We start from the raw sequence: 21,628 nt of genomic DNA, 5'->3' as shown, positions 1-21,628 counted from the left end.
TAGGTATTTATAATGGTAATGAAGAAAAATAAAGCAAGATATAGAGTGAAAGAGTGATGGGGTGGTTGTGAGGAAAGTCTTCTCCTTGCTGATGCCTCTGAGCAGAGACCTGAAGTGGGGTAGGGAAGGAGCAAATCATGAAGACACATGAGGAGGAGGTACCAGGCTTGGAGCTGGGAATGTTTTGTGTGTTCAAGGAGCAGCTGCAAGGTCAGTGTGGCCAGATTGGGGAGAAGGAAGGGAAGAGGGGCAGAATCAGATGTGTGTTCTCAAACGATTCCTCTGGATGGTGACTGAAGAATGAGCCAGGGGCAAAGGGGAGACCTGAATGGCAACATCATTCACAGTTGGATGGTGGCATCTGTGACTTGGTAAACTGGCCCATGTTCACCTTTCCTTTTATCATTCTAAATTATATTGTCATAATTAGCAGCAGCAGCAGCAAACACATCTCCCCAGGCAGGGCAGTCCTAACCTTCCCAGTTTTTATAATCTGTTCAATTATTTTTACTGACTCTTTCTAGATTTGCTGGGTCAGTTGTGACACATACTAACCAATATCTCAGCTACAGGTCCATAAATTTTAAAAGCAAGAGTACAAAAAACTTCTATTTTGTTTTAGTTTTTTTCCCTGATTCCTCTTAGCACTTTGTTAAACTTTTGGTTCCTATTAAGAACAAAGGTGGGGCGCCTGGGTGGCGCAGTCGGTTAAGCGTCCGACTTCAGCCAGGTCACGATCTCGCGGTCCGGGAGTTCGAGCCCCGCGTCAGGCTCTGGGCTGATGGCTCAGAGCCTGGAGCCTGTTTCCGATTCTATGTCTCCCTCTCTCTCTGCCCCTCCCCCGTTCATGCTCTGTCTCTTTCTGTCCCAAAAATAAATAAACGTTGAAAAAAAAATTAAAAAAAAACAAAAAGAACAAAGGATAGCATCTATAATTTCTACTGAGACTTTTAACTCATATTAAGGATGGATTCTTTTCAGGGTAGTACCTTCACCTGCCCAAGATGAAAGGCATTAGGGCCTTTCATCCCACACCCCACAGCTGTCTGATACCATCCTATTCTTGAGTAAATAAAGCAAGATCCTTGAGCCTTTTCTGAGTGCCGTACCTCAGTGGTTTTCAACTGGAGATAGGGTTGCCAAATAAAACACTCATACTTCATAGGATATCCTTACACTTAAAAAATTCAAAGTTTAGCACAGATTCAAATGTGACTGGATGTCCTGTATTTTTATTTGCTAAATCTGCCAACCCTAACTGGAGGTGACTTTAGAATTGCCCTTGGAGTGGGGCACCTGGCTGACTCAGTCGGTTAAGTGTCCGACTCTTGATTTTGGCTCAGGTCATGATTTCATGGTTGTGAGTTTGAGCCCCAAGTCCAGCTCTGAACTGACAGTGTGGAGCCTGCTTGGGATTCTCTCTCCCTCCCTCTCTCTCTCTCTCTGCCTCTTCCTCACTTGGAGGAAGTGATGTCTCCTAGCCAGTCTAGCCAGTCTCCTGAACCATGCAGCGCCAGGTCGGCTTGCACACAGGGCAGGCTGCCTTACAGGACCTTGTAGCCTTTGAGCCCCAGGCCCTGCCTGCCTGTTTCGTGGTTTACTAGGAATGGTGTACAAGCAGTGGTGATGTTGGTCAGACCCCTTGGGCCTCCTTGTGATACCTAGAAATCATCGCAGCTCCTACCTCTGGGCCTTTGCACTATCTGTTCCCTTTGTTTGGCATGCTTTTTCCTCTAATTATCCTCATGAGTCACTCTCTTACCTCCTTGAGTGTTGAATATAGGTTACCTTCCAGATGAGATCTATCTTGACTATCCTATTTAAAATTGCAAATTCACCCCACCCTGTCCCAGCACTCCTGATCCCTAAACCCTACTCTACTTTTTTTTTTTTTTCACAGCACTCAACATCTTCTTATATACTATATACTTTACTCATTTATTATATATAGTTGATGTACTGTGTTCTCCCACTAAAATATAAGCAGACATTTTGTTACCTGTTTCATTCATTAATATATCCTAAATACCTATGAATTTTTTTTTAATGTTTATTTTTGAGAGCGAGAGAGAGAGAGAGAGAGGGAGAGCGAGTGAGCACTGGTGAGTGTGGGGGGAGGGGGAGAGAGAGAAGGAGACAGAACTCCAAACAGGCTCCAGGCTCTGAGCTGTAAGCACAGAGCCCTATGTGGGGCTTGAACTCACAAACTGTGAGATCATGACCTGAGCCAAAGTCAGACACTTAACCAACTGAGCCACCCAGGTGCCCCCCCAAACACCTATAAGAAAGCCTAACCTGTAACAGATGGGTGAATACTGTCAGGTTAAAGGATAAAATCAATCCTGCTCTATAAAGAATTAGACAAATCTAAAATGTTTGATCCACTGAGGTTCTCCCACAGTCCTAAAGCAACAGATGACCTAGCCATAGTCTGCTCTCCTTACCACCCTCCCAAATCAGTGACCTCAAAGCTTTGGAGAAATGACGAGTATTTCTTGCTTATAAAAGGGCCAGAGACTACTGTCTGAGATATTCTGAAATAAGGACCTGCTGTACGGCAAGGGAAAAACCAAGCTCCTGAAAACTGTTGTCCTGGTGTTCCCAGGTAGTCTCGTCTAAGGGAGAGAAATATCAGCAAGATTGCTGGTGACGTTTTCAGGCCATCTGGATAAACATCAGGCAGAAGGCAGGCATTCACCCAGGGGACTGGGGGTGATTCTCAGGTTTTGTTCTTCTCAAGAGGAGGGGAGGAGAGGAAAAAGAATGATGGTGGGCTCCACCATCCATTAGAAGCCCAGGGGGGGATTGTGCATTATGGTAATCTTCACAGCCTGCTTGGTAGAACTAGCAAAACCTTTGTCTTATATTGCCCTACTTTGTTACACTTTTCACTAAAAATGAGTAAAAGTATTGATTCTTATGGGAAATGTAAAGCTCAGAAGCCATTGTGTGTAGGGTCCAGACTAAGCTTTCTTTGCTCACTGAGGGAGGCAACATGAAAAGCAATGGACAAGGAGTAATGGATGATGTTCAGATGTGTTGATATTGGTGGGCCACATTAGAGAGTTACATACGTCAGATTACCTGATGAAATCTGTGAACTTGGAACACTTCCCTGAGAGAAGGTATCAGAAATTAAAACCATGACTTCCAGGATGTTTGCCACATTGAAAGGGAAAAACCAACCGAGGTGCTGTTGCTAAGAAATTGCTTTGTCTTTTTTTTTTTTTTTTTTAAGTAGCTAGATTAAGATAGATAGGTATGTAAAGCACTGATTAATTGGGCCATAACAGTAATTAGCCTTCTCCTTCAGGTGGCCTGCCTTTTCAGCATAGCCCTGGAAACAGACTATTTTTGTGCTAATGAGATAAATGTGTTTCTCCAGCAACAAGAAAACATCTCCCCTAATGGAATTTTGTTTTATTTCTTCTCTCTATGTCCATCTGTCTGTCCGTGTGCGTGCCTCTCTGGCTCTTTTTTGCTTTGTGGGACGACAGAACCATCTGCTGCAGAATCCCAGGGAAAATGCAGCATCTCTGAGGACGAGCTGATCACTGCCATTAAAGAAGCAAAGGGGTTATCCTATGAAACGGCGGAGAGCCCACGGCCGGTAGGCCAGGTGGCCAGCAGGCCCGAGGCCAAGGCCAGGTCCGGGCTGCCGGCCATCCCCAGCCCCCTGGACCACGAGGCCAGCAGCGCTGAGTCAGGGGACTCGGAGATCGAGCTGGTGTCCGAGGACCCGCTGGCCGCCGAGGATGCGCTGCCCTCGGGCTACGTGACCTTCGGACACGTGGGCGGCCCGCCGCCGTCACCCGCGTCGCCGTCCATCCAGTACAGCATCCTGAGGGAGGAGCGCGAGGCCGAGCTGGACAGCGAGCTCATCATTGAGTCATGCGACGCGTCCTCCGCCTCGGAGGAGAGCCCCAAACGGGAGCAGGACTCGCCCCCGATGAAGCCCGGCGCCCTGGACGCCATCCGGGAGGAGCCCGGCGCCCGGGCCGAGGAGGGCGCGCCCGGCCCCTTCCCCAAGTTCCCCTCGGCCGCCCCCCAGACCGGCCCCGAGCTGCCCTCCGGGGACCGGGCTCCGGCGCCCGACGGGCCCCCGGCGCAGCAGTGCAAACCTGCGGAAGCCACGAGCTCCGGTCCAAGCCCGGCGGCCGCCCAGGGCCCTGAGCCGCGGGGTCCCGGCGTCCCGCCTCCTCTGCTGTTCCTCAGTAAGCAGCAAGGTAAAGTGGCCGCTTTCCTCATTGAAGCGACTTGTCTGCGCAGTAGTGTTCTTCCCCTGGGTGCTCTCAGGTACTCAGCCTGGCCTGGCTGGTCGACCAGTTGCCCAGAGAACAGCCAGGGGAGGAGGGTGAGGAGATGATGGAGAGAGCGGGCTTCGCAGCTGGGACTTGCGTGGGAGGCACGTGCTCCAGGGGGCCGCGCTGCGCTGGCTCAATCCCCGCGTGTCCCCAGTGATGAGCACTTTTGTGGACGCGCCTGGATCTCCTGAATGGAGGGAATGTGTCCTTGCTTTCATCCCGGGGTTGGATTTCCTCACTGGGGAAGGGTGGGTGTTTTGTGATTGTCAAGGCTCATTTCCAATCTTCCACCCCTCAGTGATGGAGAGTGGCTGCATCAACCCATCATCAGCACATCTATTTTGCACCCAAATTCGCACCCATTTAAATGGCCCTGGTAGGATCTCAGCACCTTCCTCTGTCTTACCCAGGGAACAAGGCATTTGGACCTTGATAAAGGTTTTTGTGTCCCAACTAGTCAGGAAAGACAGGGACCAAAGTTAACGCCAGAATTTCTCTTGTTCTTCAAGCAAGACCTAAGTTGATTTTTAAAGTCACGTATAATTTAGAATGATTTTAATTTGGCCGTTATAATCTTCCTGTGAGAAATTTTCCTGTGAGTTGAAGACTTAAACGGGCGAGAAATGGAAGTCGTTTTGTCTTACAGATATTTGTACGTGAAGAGCGTGTAGCATTCTTCTTCCCAAATCATCGACTACACCTGACTGCAGTTGTGTTACAGAATTCAGAAAGGAATCAAAGAGTCAGTGAATAAATTAAGCCCTGTGCAGTCTAGTTCATGGGCTGCATTGAGGGAAAGGAGGGAACCTCTCTCCAGCTCCTGGGTGGGGAACACCCAGGTAGAACTTTAAAACAAACCCTAAAAGCACAGCTTTATTCAAAGTCCCCTTCCACCCATCTCCTCTGCTTGTCGCTTCCTTAGGAGTATTTTGCCTTTTGCGGGTAAATGAGTTCAAGAGTACACCCTCCTTCCTGTGTATATGCTAACCAGTGATCTTGGTGGTGATTAAAGTGCTTCATATAAAAATAGAGGGCAAAATCTTTCCCGTTATAGATTGAAAGCTAGCTTCTAAATTCTTTAAAATTAACACATTGGAACAGGGGAATCTAGAGGGATGTAATAAAAAGATAACCCTGCTGCATGGTTACTGGTGGCTTAGACACATGGCATTTATCATGTAGGGGCCGATATAACTGACTTTGAATTTCCCAAATAACTCTTCCCTGAGAGTTTGAAGTATATTCAGTGTGTGCAATAGTGAGGATATTTGATGACATTTAACAGTGGCAGTGTGTGTTTGTTGGGTGAATAGTGAAACCAATTTGGATTCTTTTCCTACCACTCTGACCGTGATGGAGATGGACCCTGAAACTTGCAGGGAGCCCTGGGGAATAGCATAAGCACAAACCATGTGCCATCCCTTCCGGTCATGAAGCAGTTGAGCTTGAGTCTTGCTAAACCTGAGTTCCTATCACTGTACTTTAACAGACACGTGTTTCCATTTTATCCCCTAAATAGCATCCCTGAAATAGTCACCATGTGTGCAGCGCTGTTCAAGTATATATATTCTCAAAAGCAAATAAATCGGGAAGCTAATAAGGAGAAAATTGAATTGTGCAGGCCCATTTCTCTCCCTAGTAAATCTGAGACGTAAGTGTGACAGCTGGGACTGACTGAGTGACCAGACGTCTCATGAAGAGCTAAGGCGATGGACAACCGCAGCTGTGAATGCAAAGGCTTCCGAGCCAATTCTAGTGTCATTCTAATCTCTGTGCAAGTTGCCCCATATGGCTTGGACCCTCTGCTGCCAAGTTTAGACATTAGAGAGAAGAGGGTGGCAGTCTTTTTAAATGATTCAGGCATGCCAGGGTGAATAACCTCTGCTCTCTGCACCAAGGGGTCCTTTGAAATCCAGTCTCCTGCTGAAACTTACCGCTCAGCTGCATTCTGTATAAAGAGAGTCTAAAAGGCCGTTCTGGGGCAGCCAAGCGCCCGAGGTCTTGGGCGGATGACTCAGCGCTGCCAGCATGTTATCTGAGCTCTGAGGTTCCGCCTTGTCTCACCTGCTCCATCTCAGCAGGTGAGAGGATCAGTGCTGCCCAGCATCCCCCAGGCCGTTCTTAATCACTGTCAGTGGACAGTAGGATTGTGCTCACGTCAAGGAGGACTCTGTCAGCAGTAAAGTCAGGTCAGCTTCTGTGGTTTCCTGCTCTTGCCCACTGAAGCCGCTGGCCGTATGAGTGCATTCAAGTTCAAGTATTCACAGCATGCTCATCTCCCTGGCTTTGGAGCCATGTTGCTGAGGCTGAACTAAGTTGCAGAAAGGTCCAGAAATATTTATTTAGAATAAGGTTTGGCAAATACCTGATGGCATCGTAATATGTACTGTCAAGGAGTTTCGGGGTTTACTGGTGCACACGCCCTGATAAGGTTTATTTTTGGATCTTTTTGCCCTTCAGAGGCCTCTAGAGCTATTGCACCGGAGACGAAATGCAGTTTGTCATATTCCAGTTCCCTTCCTCTGTGCACCCTTGAACTTCTGCTGCCCTATAATTCTGCTCTCCCATGCCTTCCAGGAAGGTGTGTGAGGAACATCAGAATCTGAGAGCATGGATAAGTTTTCATTGCCGCAAGGTTGACCCTGACTGTTAGGAACATCTGAGTGAAAAGCCAATGACGAGATTCTCAATAAAACACTGATACCCAGTGTGATTCATCAGGATGTATGTGTGGTATTTACCAAACCTGTAGATTTTTTTTTTTTTTTATCAGTGTTCCTCATGGCTCATCTTCTAGGGAACACATTTTTGGGAAATAGTGTTCTCTTCCTACTCACGAACTCCCTACATTCTGATTTCTTTACCTTGCAACTCAAAAGTAGGGTGCTTGGACCAGCCATGTGAGTCTTATGTGACAGCTATTAGAAATGTCACTCCATCCCAGACCTACAGAATCAGAATCTGCGTTCTGACAAGATCCCCTAGTAATTCCTAGGCATGGCAGAGCTCGAGAAGCAGTGTTTTAGACTGTGGCAGCCAGCTTTCACATTCCTACCTGTAACCATCCTGATGAAAGTCACCAGTGATACCTTCTTGCCCCTAAAATGGCCTCTTTTGAATCTCTTCTTTTTGTCCTCTCTGGTAATTTAATATCATCCTGCTGGCCAGTCCTGAAAACACTAGAGAGAAAGTGGTGTATGTTCAAAATAATACATTTAAACTGCACAAAATAGTGCAAAATAAAAGTTACAGTCCCCCTTCTCCACCATCCTGATCTAATTCTCAGAGATAATCATAGGATTTTGGTTTGGTTTTGCCATTCCTGTTCCTTTCAGAAATTTTCTTGAAGTATTTGGGCACATACAATTTGTTACCCCACAAGTGCTATCACATTGAACTGACTGCTTTGTAACTTACTTCCTGTAACAGTAAATTCCAGGACAATCCCCACTCTTGTGGACATTGTTCTCTCCTTCTCGGAACTTTTTCCTCCTTATTTCCCTGATGTTTCCCCTTCCTGCTCCACCCCTTACTCTCTGACCTCTTTTCTGATCTTTTTTGCCACCTTCCTTCCAGTTCCTGTCTTGCCTCTGAGATCTGTCCCTGTCTTTCAACGTTTTTTTTTTTTTTTTTTTTTATTTTTTGGGACAGAGAGAGACAGAGCATGAACGGGGGAGGGGCAGAGAGAGAGGGAGACACAGAATCGGAAACAGGCTCCAGGCTCTGAGCCATCAGCCCAGAGCCTGACGCGGGGCTCGAACTCACGGACCGCGAGATCGTGACCTGGCTGAAGTCGGACGCTTAACCGACTGCGCCACCCAGGCGCCCCCCCCCCACACAGGTTTTTAGCCACTGCCTTTGGTGCCCCACCTCGCAGATCTCTGGCTTTGGAGAATTCTCCTGAGCTCCACGCCCATTTCCCCACTGTTGGCTGGACATCCCATAGACCCTCCAAATGTAATATGTTGATGTTATTTGTCAAACTCTGCTCCTTTCCTTCCTCTATGCCCTTCCTGAGCTGATGACAGGTTATCATTTGGGCTTCACGTTGGCTTGAACATTCAGATCGGGTCTAGATCTAAATAAAGACTCCCTAGCCTGAGACAAGGTTAAAAGTGCAACCTGAATGTAAACACTAAAGTGGAAGTCTTGTGGTAGTGTTTGGTTATAAAATTATCATCCAGGTGATCCAGAATGTTCTTAATAGTTGAACGATTATCAAAATAAAAACTATAAAATGTAAAAATCCTCTTTGTGGCACTCTTAAGAACGCACCCAGTGATACCAGTTTGAGAAATACCAGGTTAAGCCAGTGGTCCTCAAAGTGTTGCCTGAGCACCAGGTTTCTCAGAATCTCCTAGAGTACCAATTAAAAAATGCAGGTTCCCACTCTGCCCATACCCCAGAACTACAGAATCAGAATACGCCAGGACATAAACCTGTGCTTTTAATGAGCGTGCTGAAGAGCATTCTGGTTATAAGCAGATGAGCCGGGCAACCCAGACCCGTAGTAAAAAACACCTTGGTGAGTGTGCCCCTAGGTATATGTTGCTTTTTTTTTTTTTTAATTTTTTTTTTCAACGTTTTTTATTTATTTTTGGGACAGAGAGAGACAGAGCATGAACGGGGGAGGGGCAGAGAGAGAGGGAGACACAGAATCGGAAACAGGCTCCAGGCTCTGAGCCATCAGCCCAGAGCCCGACGCGGGGCTCGAACTCACGGACCGCGAGATCGTGACCTGGCTGAAGTCGGACGCTTAACCGACTGCGCCACCCAGGCGCCCCTATATGTTGCTTTTTAATTAGAGAGACTGAGGGGGCTCTCAGCTGCTTCCATCCCCTCTCATGCCCCGGGAAGCAGGCCTCTGCACCTTTTCTCTCTGTGGACACCAGCTGCAGCAGCTGGAGCTTGCCGGGCTCTGCCCCTCATGGCAGGGAAAAGCTTCTCTCTTCCCTGGGGGAGTGATTTGCAGGAAGGCTACCAGATGGAGGTCTTCTAAATAGACCTAACATTTATGATGTTTATTATTGCTTCTCATTATTAGGCCAGATATTGCTTCTGTCCTAAAACATTTGAAGAGAACCAAAATAAGTGTGACCCACTTACTTTTCTTCCCGTAATTCCAAGCAAAAACAAACAAACAAACAAACAAAAAAACATCTTCTAGTCCCATATTTTATTTGCTTTCATGAGACTGAATTCATAAGTCAGGCTGTCAAGATTCCTGGAGAGTCGCTACCTTTCACAGCGCACATTTCAGAATCATTCTGAGGACTTAGGCCCCTTCCCTTGTAGCGGCTGCCCCCGGCGCCAGCTTTCAACAAGACGGACCTGGTAGCTGCTGGATAAAGTTTGGCTTCTGTGAGGATGAATGCAATGTAATACTTAGATGGAGGCACTGAGCCTTCCATCTCAGACTACTCACAACAATTAAGCTACTTTTATGAGATTTTGCCCCGCGATAGAAGGTGCTGTCCTGGCCTAGGCATCCCAAACGAGACTGCCTGTAAGCCTCTCACCTCACTGCCTTTACCTTCTGAAGTAGTCACAAGGCAAGCATTGGCCCGGATTGCATATTGATCTATGATTTTTAAATGGTGACTTCAGAACACTGGGGAGATTTTCTTTTCAGGCTTGGATAGAATTGCTCCACCCCTTGGTGGCCCCAGAGCCTATTCTTTCTAGTGACAGATTTTCTTTGATACTTCAGTAGGGTGTGTATAATAAAGATCTGATATGCTGATTACATCTCTGTTATATTTCAGTGTCATTTTTGGGGACGTAGTAAACCCCAACTCCCTATAAATTTTGCCTGGGCACAGAGTGGAGCATAGATTCGCTCCTAAGATGGATTCAGGTCAACCTTGAACTTGCCTGTAGAGACACAGTTCACAGATGGCAAGCATTATGGTGCCTCTAAGAAATAATGACCCTGTTAGATGGTAATTCTGATTCATCATCCAGCTCTTTTACCACTCACGTAAATCATCCTTTCTTGCTGATGTAATCATGTAGCTTGGAGGATATAACTCACATACTTCTAATTCTCAGAGCCAAGACCTGCTCCAGGGTATTTCCCGCCCCTTTTAAATGCTAGCCTCACCTTCCACTGAAGTCTGGATGAGATATTCACAGATATAGTCTCTGCACTTCTGGATTCTATCTTTGCAACCCCACAAAACACTCTAATACAGAATGAAATAAATTTTACTGAATGTATGCCAGCCTTGCAAAAGCAAGACGTTACCAATTCCATTTATCCTTCTTTTGATTCAACCAATAAGGTATACTACATGCCTGATGCTATCCATATAATGGTGACTAAGGCAGACATGAATCCACCTTTGTGGGCTTACACTGGTGGGGAGGAGGGGTTTCGATGAAAAAGGAAATCAATAGAATGATGTGTATGAGAGTGAGAGTTTCCTGGTGGTAGTGACACTTAGATAGGAAGGTCAGAGAAGGAGGAAATTGCGTAGTCCACTATCGCAGGAGATTATTCAAGAGGGGCTCCTGGGTGGCTCAGTTAGTTAAGTGTCTGACTCTTGATTTTGGTTCAGATCATGATCTCATGGTTGTGAGATCCAGCCCCACATCAGGCTCTGAGCTGACAGTGCAGAGCCTGCTTGGGATTCTTTCTCTTAGTCTCTCTCTGGCCCTCCCCTGCTCACGTGTGCTTGCTCACTCTCTTTCAAAATAAATACACATTTAAAAAAAAGAGAGAGAAATAATCAAAATTCCAGATAACAGAAAATACCAAGCCCAGAGGCAAGAAAGTTCTGGGATCATTCTAGAAACTGAAAAAAAAAAAGGTCTGTGTAGATAGAGTGTGGTAGGCAAAGGGGACAGTGACAAGAAGTGGGATTGGAAGGTTGGCAGTGCCCTTTCATACCCAGACCAAGGTGCAGAGTTTGGTCTTTATATCAAACATTGCAGGGAGCCACCAAAAGATTTTGAAACTTGGAAGTAACATGACCTGCTTTCCATTTTTTTGAGGTCACATTGGCTGTTGTAGGGGGGAAAGATTGGAGGAGGACAAGTATGGAAGCAGGAAGGCTGATTAGGAAGGTATTGCAGTAGTGGGGGCATGGGATGATGGTGACTGGGAGAGAGTGGTAGCAATGCAGGTGGAGAGGAATGGAAGGATTTGAGGTGGATTTGGGAGACTGACTTCATAGGACTTACTGATGCATTGGATGGGTGGTTGCAGTGATCTTATTCCCAACACCTCTCGGTTCCATTTCAGTTTTCCGTCACCATAATGATTACAAGTAGATGCAAAAAGATTTACAAAGGGAACAATACCCTACACTTTGATGCTGTCATTGAATCTGTGTTTTTGTGTCTGCTGCTAGAAACCATCCATTTGGCTGATGATGGCACTGAAATACTCTCACAGTTTGAGCTGTATATCTAGTATATTTCCATGGCCAAGCAGCTGAGGGCCTAATGGTCATCAGTGTGTTTAGATGACAGGGATGTTTGGGTGGCTGGGGCTGGAATTGAAATGAGGGTCAAATATGGTACCTGTGGAGATTAAATAAGGCATGTGGTAAGGTGGGCAGGGATTGTGGACAAGCAAGTCAGTTATTTAAATAGAATTAGATAAGGGGCACCTGGGCAGCTTGGTTGGTTGAGCATCTGACTCTTGATTTCAGCTCAGGTCATAATCCTAGGGTCGTGGCATCAAGCCTTGCATCAGGCTCGGCGCTGAGTGTGGAGTCTGCTTCGGAATCTGTCTCTCTGTCTCTCTCTTTCTCCCTCTGCCCCTCTCCCCTCCTCATACTCTTCCCCACCCCCTGACTTCTCTCTAAAATGAAAATAATAAAAAAAAAATAGAATTAGATACAAGGTTGGGTAGAGGCTGGAACTCATAAAAGCTTCAGAAATCCTAAAGTACAGTCCTAAATATGAATCAAAATTATACTAACAGGCAAAGAAAAGATAGCACCCTGGCAGAGAGCAGAGGTTAAAGTCAAAGGAAAGGTAGCTTTAAGGCAAACCCTCAAATTGGGTCTGAAGGAGGGACAAGCATTCCATTGGGTGTAGTTACCTCAGCCCAAGGCTACGGCTGACCGTGGGCTTTGTCTGTGATTACTCAGTGCTTCGGAGTCAGTAGGCTCTGTAATAGTCCTTCTGAGTTTTAAATGACCTATGCTTGAGGCAGTAGTCCTCCTGTGCCTGGTGAAGTATTGATACAGGAACTTTCTCTCTCCTTGTGGAAATTTGGGACACTTGGTAGGGAGAGAGGACTAGGTGCTCAGTGGAACTGTTTGCTTCTTGTCGACAGTGTTTCTCAAAGTGTTGTTGGTAGGCCATTTATGTCAGAAACAAATTTGTTTTTTAAAATACAAATTCCTAGGCTCACCCCACGGTCTCCTAGGGAGGGGCTTGAGGAATCTGCTTCATTAAGTAGCTTCCAGTGAATCCTAGGCACACCAGAATTGGAGAATGATGAGGGAATTTTGAGGAATTATGAGGCTGAACTTTCAGAACACTCAGAGTAATCTTTGGCAGTTTTTTTTCCTGTAGTGCCCCAACTTCTTCAGGGCTTGAGCCAGAATCCTCAAAGTTGGCTTTTCTGTTTGGGCTTAGAGATTAATTAAAATGGTTCTTGTATGGAGTTTAGAATGAAGATAATACTGTTAACTCTGAGACTTCCACCTCCTCGTGGGAGAAAGGGAGGGGAGGTCATGTGAGTCTTACCAGCTCACTCTGGAGGATGCTTCTAACATCTCCCGACCTCACAAAGCCTCCAGAACAAAGACCCCAGAAGGACATGGTGGGAACACAGACAGCTAACCGTTCACATTGCCAGTAGTGTAGGGCCTCCTGAGTCAGAAGAGTCCCCCAGGTGGCCTCTGTTTATAGCTTGGAAAATTCATGGAAGAGAAAAAAAGGCCTGAGGGTGGAGTTGGGCTGTGTACTACCAGGCACAGTGAGGAGTTACAAGCTTGATCTCATACAAGACGAAAGATTTCACTACCACTAATGATTCAGTTCAAAGCTGCATATTCTGGTAAATATAGCATTCTGGCTTAAGTCTTCCCTTCTGACAGTTATTTTCTTACAACTCTTGGCTGAGCACTGAAAGCATGGGGGGTTTTTCTACACACAAACTAGTAGCAAAAGCAGATTATGTGTTCCCAAGCTAATTCTTTTACTTCCAAACTCACTTTTTGGTGTTTTTTTTTTTTTTTTTACCAGCCCCTAACATCTCGAGGAGATTTGATTCTACACCTTAAAAAGGCAGAGGAAATTAAGTAAAGCGGAAGAGTGGTTTTTGTATTCATTATCTCAACTGAGTGTTAATGTCTGTCGCCATCCAGTGGTTGTGATGAAAATATCCAACCTTTGCTTTTTAGCCTCATCTCAAACTGCCAGGATTTGAAATTTAAAGATCTCTTGGGATGTGATGTAAGAAAATATGTCTTTGAATGATTTTACAGTGGCCACTAAATGGCTAAATGGCTGGGCCATTTATGAGGTGATTGATCAGTTAAATTATTATCCATATTTGGGGGGGGGGGACCCAGCACAAGGACAGTGTTTCAAAAGATATTCCTAAATGGGTAACCTAGTTTTTATCAGAATTAATTTTGAGCTATACCATTTGGCCTGTAACAGAACACAAAATATAACACGATGTAGAATTTATGAACCATAGTTTCCTACTAATTGGAGTTTTGGGATCATTTTAAATTGAAGTCAAAAACTTAGGTATAGTCAGTTGTTCCAAATGATATTTCAGGGGGAGAAGAACCAGGATTTGAAATAATAATCTGATTGATTCGCATCTAGTGCCCTTTTCCAAATAAATTGATTTCCAAGTAGTTTAGTTGTTTTTAAGAAAATTTAAAAGTTTCTCTATGCCAAGTTACTTTAGAATATAAAGATGTAAGATTTATTATCATAAATGTTTATGTACGTAAATAGGACGTTTGTAATAGTACACAATATGTGCAGCTAGGTCAAGTGTTATCTTTATCAGTCAGCTGGAAATTCAGTCCAGTACCCTGGAAAGGATTTAATTTTTCTTTAATTTTAGGCTAGCCAACTGATAATGAATCAATTTTACATTGATTTTACATCAGTTTTACATTTCCAACTCTAAAGTTGGAAATAAATAATAGCATAAGTAAATTTGATTCTAGATAATTTTGATATGGGTAAAATGGCCTCATTGTGAATTTGTCCCTTGTATTTTCTTACTCTTCCCCTTTGTTGGAGTCCACATTTTTATGCCCTTTTATATTCCTCTGAACAGAATCTTGAAATTCAGGGTAGATTTTTTTATATTCTGCAAAGATGGGCTCTAATTTCAAAGCCAAAAATCCTGGCTTTGACTTTGATTTCTAAAACTTTTCATGGTTCACAGTCTCATTCTTGTGGACACCACACCTTTCCCTCAGATCCCATTAGTGTGTCTAAGAACACAAAAGGACTCCTTGATTGAGAAATCCCCTAGCCAAACCCTAGAGGCTGAGGGCAAAATCCTCTTGAAGAGACACTTTTTGGATTTCAGTGTTACTGCTCATGGGTCACATCTGGACTGTTATGCCTCTAGGATGAGATACAGATCATTCACTTGAATTGTAAGTTTTATACCTCCAACTGTACATAATATTTTACTCCCACCACTCTCGCATCCTTCACCTCAACACCGTCCTTCAGCTACTTGAAGGCTCCCAGTGCTCCTGAGCTCTCCTTGCTTCCCTTTCAAAACATGCATTCCCTGGGGCGCCTGGGTGGCACAGTCGGTTAAGCGTCCGACTTCAGCCAGGTCACGATCTCGCGGTCCGTGAGTTCGAGCCCCGCGTCAGGCTCTGGGCTGATGGCTCAGAGCCTGGAGCGTGTTTCCGATTCTGAGTCTCCCTCTCTCTCTGACCCTCTCCCGTTCATGCTCTGTCTCTCTCTGTCCCAAAAATAAATAAAAAACGTTGAAAAAAAAAAAAAAACTTAAAAAAAAAAAAAAACATGCATTCCCTATATTCTGTATCCTCAGAGTCCTTCACGCTTCCCATTTCTTAGGGTGTACTATACAGGTTTAATTTGATAAACCAATTATTTTTCATGTGTTAGTGAGCTAGGGTATGATTCTTCCTATGCAGCAGATCTCCAGAAGGCTCTGAAGGAAGGAGCCACCTTAGGGTAAGTCTAGTCCACTGTTTTAGGGAGCAGTTTCCTCAGTCCAAGACTCCATTCCCAGTAGTATATGTTCTGAAACACAAACATATTAGACTCTGGAATAAACTAGGATGCCTTTTCTAAATTTGCACGGCATATGTACCAGGAGAACTACATCCTAGTGTGGAGATCAGTTCATTGTTGCCTGATACAGAATTAGAGCAAGAAGAGTGGATGGCTTCATCGGAAATTTCCATCTCACTCTGGCAACCTGTGAACTGTTCTCTCAGAACTGGGATCCTCAATTAGAATTAGAGCAGGATCCCGGAGCCAGGCCTAAGGTCCTTCCCTCTCCAGTGGCCCCTTGTCTAGATTCCCCTTCTCTGAATCTGTATCTTCATTCTGTATGATTTTGATTGTATATCCTTCTCTTCGCTGGGACAAGGACTCAGGGGCCAGCTGGGTTTGGATCCTGTTCCACCACTTACTACCAGCTGTGTAATTTTGGGCAATTTAACCTGTCTGCACTTCAATTTTTTTCATCTGTTCGAAGGGGAGAATAGTACATGCATCACAGGATTCTTGTGAGGGTTAATTGAAATCATAGGTTAAGTAATTACTCTCTCATTTTATTACTATTTAAATATTTATGTTAATAATAATTATACAATGAGATAGGACTTCGGAAGAATCTAGCCCAGTTACCAGTTTAATGCAGGAATTCTTTCTACAACATATTCTTTCATAAAATTTCAATTAATAAGTTTATAGGTTTTCTTCATATGTCACAGTTTGAGTGGCTGCTTTCCAGTGATTTATAGGAAGTTGACTTGATCTCACTAATAAGCTCCTTCCCAAGCATATTGTGGGACAGGTTGCTTCTGGGAAGGCTTTTTAAATCCAGCTGGCCCAATTTATCTTCTTCTGTTAAGTGTTGATTTTTTTTTACCCAAAATATATATGCTTAGGTCCCACCCTAAATATCCCAGAGTATAATCTTTGCGTGTAACATCCATATATCAGAATTTTTTAGAATCCCCCAGGGTGATCTGAAATGCCCATGTAAGGTTTGAAGCCACTGAGTTGACCCCAACTGTGGTATGCAGTTCCCTGAATCTTCAGTCCCATTTGTTTTTTCCCCCCAGGCTTCGGCATTTATAGTTTTCTGACTCTGTCAGGCCATATTGGAGTAACAAACCGCCAAATCTCAATGGCTTAGCTCAACAAATATTTACTTCTAGCTCCTACAGAATCTGCTGCTAGTTGGTGGGGGCTCTTCTTTGTCCAACTATAAAGAGATCCAAGCTTCTTCTCTTCTATGCCACCGAATATCAACGTGTGGTTTCCCAGGTCACCATGACAGAAGAGAAAGCTGGAGGGGCACGCTCATTCTTCACAGCTTCCTCCTGGAAATGATACATTTAAGTTTTGCTACCATCCATTAGCCAGAATTAGTGACATGACTCTCTGCTGATGCATGGGACACACTAGAAATTCATTGAGCATGAAGTCCTTATCACAGACCTCTTGAACAAATATCTCTTGTTTTAGAACTTCATAGCACTTACCATTACTTACTATATTATACACGCATTTGTTTGTTTATTTATTGCTTGTTGCTGTCATGTAGATTTTAAGTTCTTTAACATCACACACTTTGATTTGCTGCTGTGTCTCCATTGCCTCCAATGGTGCCTGGTAAATAGTAGGGACACACCAAACATTTGATGAATAAACGAATAGTGACACCAGACACATAGGTGAAGACACTGGAGTATATTATGGGATTTTGTTGTATGTCAGTGTGTTTTATAGCTGTGCTCTTTCCCAAGAGCTCATTTAAATGTTATTGAGTCCAGTGAAAGGTTAAAGAATAATAGGCCAATTAAGTAGAGAATACTGTGTGTGGATCCCCTACTGTTATTCATGAAGAGCATTTACCTCTTGGCTGTGCACTCCTGGAGTGATCAGCTCAGGAAAGGGCAAACGGAGTCAGCAGAGAAAGATGCTTTTCTGCGGTTCAGCTGACATAGCCAATAACAGATTTGAGTTGACAAAGCAGAAGGTGACGACATCACTGTAGGCCTGTGTGCAGCCTTTCTTTGCTGAGCCTATGGAATTTGTACAAGTCCGGTCTATTGAAACTGTATAACCCCCATAAAATGGGAAAACTTTCTGTGGTGAATGCTTCTTGTTATTTTGAACGCAGCAGAACCCAATTTAAAAACAGGACTTGTTATTAAGGTTGGTGTGGAGACAGGCAGTATTATGGGGTGACTAAGGCATGAGCTCTGGAATAAGACAGATATGGGTTTGAACCCCAGTTTACCAGTTGCTGACCTAAAATTTGGCAGGCCTCATCTGTAAAATGTGGCCAATAATTCCTACTCTTAGAATTGGAATGAGATTCAAATTGAATTCATTAAATGATGTTTGAAGGGGCTTAGGTTAGTAGAAGATCTGGCACATTGTAAATGGCAGCAGTTATTACCACATTCCATGGCTGGATCATGTTTTCTATACTAGATAAGGTGTACACCCCAGCTATAGTCAGTAATGGGAGTTGCCAAGGATACGAGAAAATGTGAGGCAGTGGGGATGGGCTCCCCTCAGTGAATCAGCCTCCTAGCCTTGGAGGCTGGCAGTATGGCAAGCCTCTCTAGCACAGTGGTGGCAGCCCAGCCATGCACCTGAGCTCCATCAGCAGCCCATCCATCTTCCTTCTACACAGTCAGCATTACTGTTCCCCAGGATGGAGAGGATCTGAGTGGGCTGCTTCATCACCATCTGATGCTATTACTCCCCTTCATCAACGTTTAGTTCAAGCCACCAGCACAGGCTAGCAGGATGGATTCCTCCCAACACAGAAGAGGGACCAGGGTGGTAGCAGCTTTAGCAGAACCATTAAGGCTACTTTCCTTTAAAAGGGACTGAATTCATGGCAAGCTTAGAATTGCAGATTCTTCTTTCCCAATTCCCCAAGCGTAACTATGCACACAAAGAAGATTCATCCCTATGATTTATTTTTATGGAAAGCTACTTTCTGAACAATCAGATTCTTTAGGAATATTTGAAATGTTGTTTGGGGTAAAGGTTTAGCTATGTTGTCACGATGATAAACATGGAATAACCTCTTTAAAATGGATAGGCATATCCTTGAGGGTGTGTTGCTTACATAAAATGCTTCAAATGACTGCCATTTCTCTCAAAAATCTCTTCCACTTCTGTTATATGCTCTCGGCAGTCCTAAGTAGGACGTAAGCTGGGCGTTCAATTCAAGGGCAGTCTCTTCTTGTCTGCCTGGTCCCATATAGGTGGACCTGGCACCGGGCAGGTGGGATTTACACAGAAGTTCTATCTCCGTCTCTGGAGTTTTCTTGTAATATCTTCCTTGGTTAGTGCATTTTGCTTCATCTTTCTTTTCCACCAATTTCATACTTTCAAAAATAATTGTGTATTAACTCCCCAAATCCATACAGGGCATTTCATAGGCACTGACAAAGACTTGTCATCCATAACCTAGTATGTATTTTAATTATCCTTTAGAGAAGACAAGGTTATGGTCAGCTCTTCAAACACTTAACTCTTATCTATGATTTGGAAATGAGTACTCCTGGTTCTTTTTAAAAAGCTATTTAAAAGAGGTTATTATAGAAAGTTGCATACAACTTGCATTGGAGAAAATACTATTATGAACTACCACATAAAGATAAACAAAATTTAAGTCATTACCATTTTTGCACACTTGTTTCAATTGCTTTTGAGGGGAGCATTTTAAAATGAAGTTACAGCCATCAAGATATTTTACCTCTATGTACTTTAGTGTACATCTCTAAAAATAGGAACTTTTAGTTAGGTAACCATGGGACCATTGTTACATCGAATAAAACAAATACCTTCCGTTATCTAATGCCCAGTTCATATTCAAATTCTCTCGAGATTCCTCCAATTGTTTTTTCAGTTGGTCACTTTTTTTAAAAGATTTTATTTTTTAAGTCATCTCTACCCCCAATATGAGGCTCAAACCCATGACCCCAAGATCAAGAGTCACATGCTTTACTGACTGAGCCAGCCAGGCACCCCTTCAGTTGGTCACTTTTAATTAGCCAATGAGCAAATATCTCTCAGCTTTTATTTTTGCACTACGTTGCCTGTAATAACATGGAACAATGGAGAGTTCCTTTGGGTTGTATGTTATATGATGATCAGATGTATTTCCTTTCTTCCCAATATTTTATTATAAAAATTTTCAAGCATATGGAATAGTTGAAAGAGTTCTTCAGTGCACCTCTGTTTACATGGTACTATTTTTAATTCCTTCTCTGACTTGCTGAGGTGACTGAGACTGGATAGTGTCCATACCTTGGATTCAGTTAGACAGTGAATATTCTACGGCTTCTTTTTAGATAGAAGCTTTAAATAATATTTGCAAAGCAGATAGATAGTGTACTTATTACTTTGCACGGTTTATAAATCTTGAGAGTATCTTCTTCTCCAACTGGCAGCCTGTAAATATTATTAAGCCTGACTTTCAGTTGACAGTACTTTTCTGGGGTATCCCCGGAGAGCCAGGTGCTGCACTGTGACAGTGGCACCACCATTGTGGGTTAAGTGAGAAAAATGACAAGCCACCCTAATACTGGAGCAATTGGAACAGGCAGTGTGTTTACACCTTATGCAATGTCAGTTGTATTTCAACATTATCCAAAAATATCATGCAAAGGTACTTGGAAAAGAGAAAAACAAATCTGGCTTCTAAAGCGTCTGTCTGAGGGTTGCTACTGTTGCTATGGAGATCAGAGAAGCAGATTTTCATGGCTTTACCACACTGAGCTTGTTTTTGAACAGATTCATGAGACCGTGGGCTTTTTTTCTCTCTCCTATTCTGGGTGGTTTTGTTAGACGTAACCTTGCCTGAATAATATTAACATATCACTTGTGTGAAAGCACATTAGATGCTAATGCTTGGAGTTGTTTTTAGCAGAGTGATTTAACAGTACAGGATTCGTTTTTTCATTTGAATGTTTTAAAATAGACTGACTCTCCTAATCAGCGTTAACATAGAGCTCAGCTTGGAGCATAAGGAAATGCTAGTTTAATATTTTAGTGCCATCTGCTGTAAGTTTCATGGCATTCTACCCCATCTGGCTTATTTGCAGCAATCCCCACCACCACCTCCCGCCGCCACTTTCTTTTTTAGTCTTAGTAGAACGCAGCAAATCTCCTTCCAAATGTTTTATACTGATTGGCCCTGTTTCTTCCTACTGGTCACTGGATGAGGCTTCTGTCAGAGAAATATATTCCCTTGGCTCTAGGTATCCATTTCCTGACGACTTCTGCTTCAGCCTAGTGGCTGTACGCAAGCACGCGTGTGATAATTACCAAGCAGTTAACACATTCCTAGACCTCTCTGCTTTATCTCAAACGAATGCCTGACTCTTCATGAGTGAACATTTGTAAATTCAGCAACATCACTAAATAAATAATTCTGGAGAACCTATCATGTGCTAGGCTCTTTTCCGAGGCAGGGTGGGTGGTGGGAGGAGAGAACAAAGCAGACGCCCTGCTTGCATGGACCATGGAGTTCCGTTACAGGGGAGACTAGCAGGATCCAAGTGAACACACATATTACAGTGTCATGCAGTGGTAAGGGCTGTGAATTAAAAAATGAAGGCGGCAAAGCTACTTTAAATAGGATGGTTAAAGATGGATGATAAGATTAAAATATTGCAATGGACATCTCTAATGTATTACGGTTGCTAACAAGGACAACAGATGTGTCCTCCAAGCCTGTGCCTGGAGGCTCTTATTAAAGACAGATACTTATTGTTAGTCAATTATTTTTGAACATTAACCAGCGACATTGCACAGATGAAAAACAAATCTATTCTTTGAAAGCTGTCAGATTCTGCTATTGCGATGGAACTAGGTAAACCTTGGACTTGCCTCAGGTTGACAGTTCTTTAATTCAGCGTACAATTATAGCTTCTATATGTTGTCTAGTTCTTTGCTGGGTTCCATGGGGGACCGTGGGGGGTTTTAAGCCAGGACCTGCTCTCCAGCAGTTGCTTTTCACTGAATACTTCAGCAACTCTCAACCTATCCAGGGGATAGAATAAATGCATATGGAACATTGAAGTAAAAATTCCAGGCACTGTTAAAATTAACTCTCTCTAGAAATGCTACCAATCTTAAGT

The 21,628-nt window shown here is 43.9% G+C and overlaps 1 protein-coding gene across 1 annotated transcript in view; it reads left to right on the top strand.

Annotated features, from left to right (window-relative positions):
- Positions 1-21,628, top strand: part of RTN1 (reticulon 1) — a 230,657-nt gene that overhangs the window by 129,011 nt on the left and 80,018 nt on the right. The window contains exon 3 of the mRNA XM_040477303.1: positions 3,498-4,226. Within this exon, the coding sequence (XP_040333237.1) occupies positions 3,498-4,226 (729 nt within the window). The remainder of the gene's footprint in view (positions 1-3,497; positions 4,227-21,628) is intronic.

Source organism: Herpailurus yagouaroundi, unplaced genomic scaffold (assembly GCF_014898765.1).
Source record: "Herpailurus yagouaroundi ecotype Mexico unplaced genomic scaffold, PumYag 141, whole genome shotgun sequence".
NCBI lineage: Eukaryota > Metazoa > Chordata > Mammalia > Carnivora > Felidae > Herpailurus > Herpailurus yagouaroundi.
The sequence above is the reverse complement of the archived record's forward strand: the minus strand, read 5'-3'. Positions and strand labels throughout refer to the sequence as shown.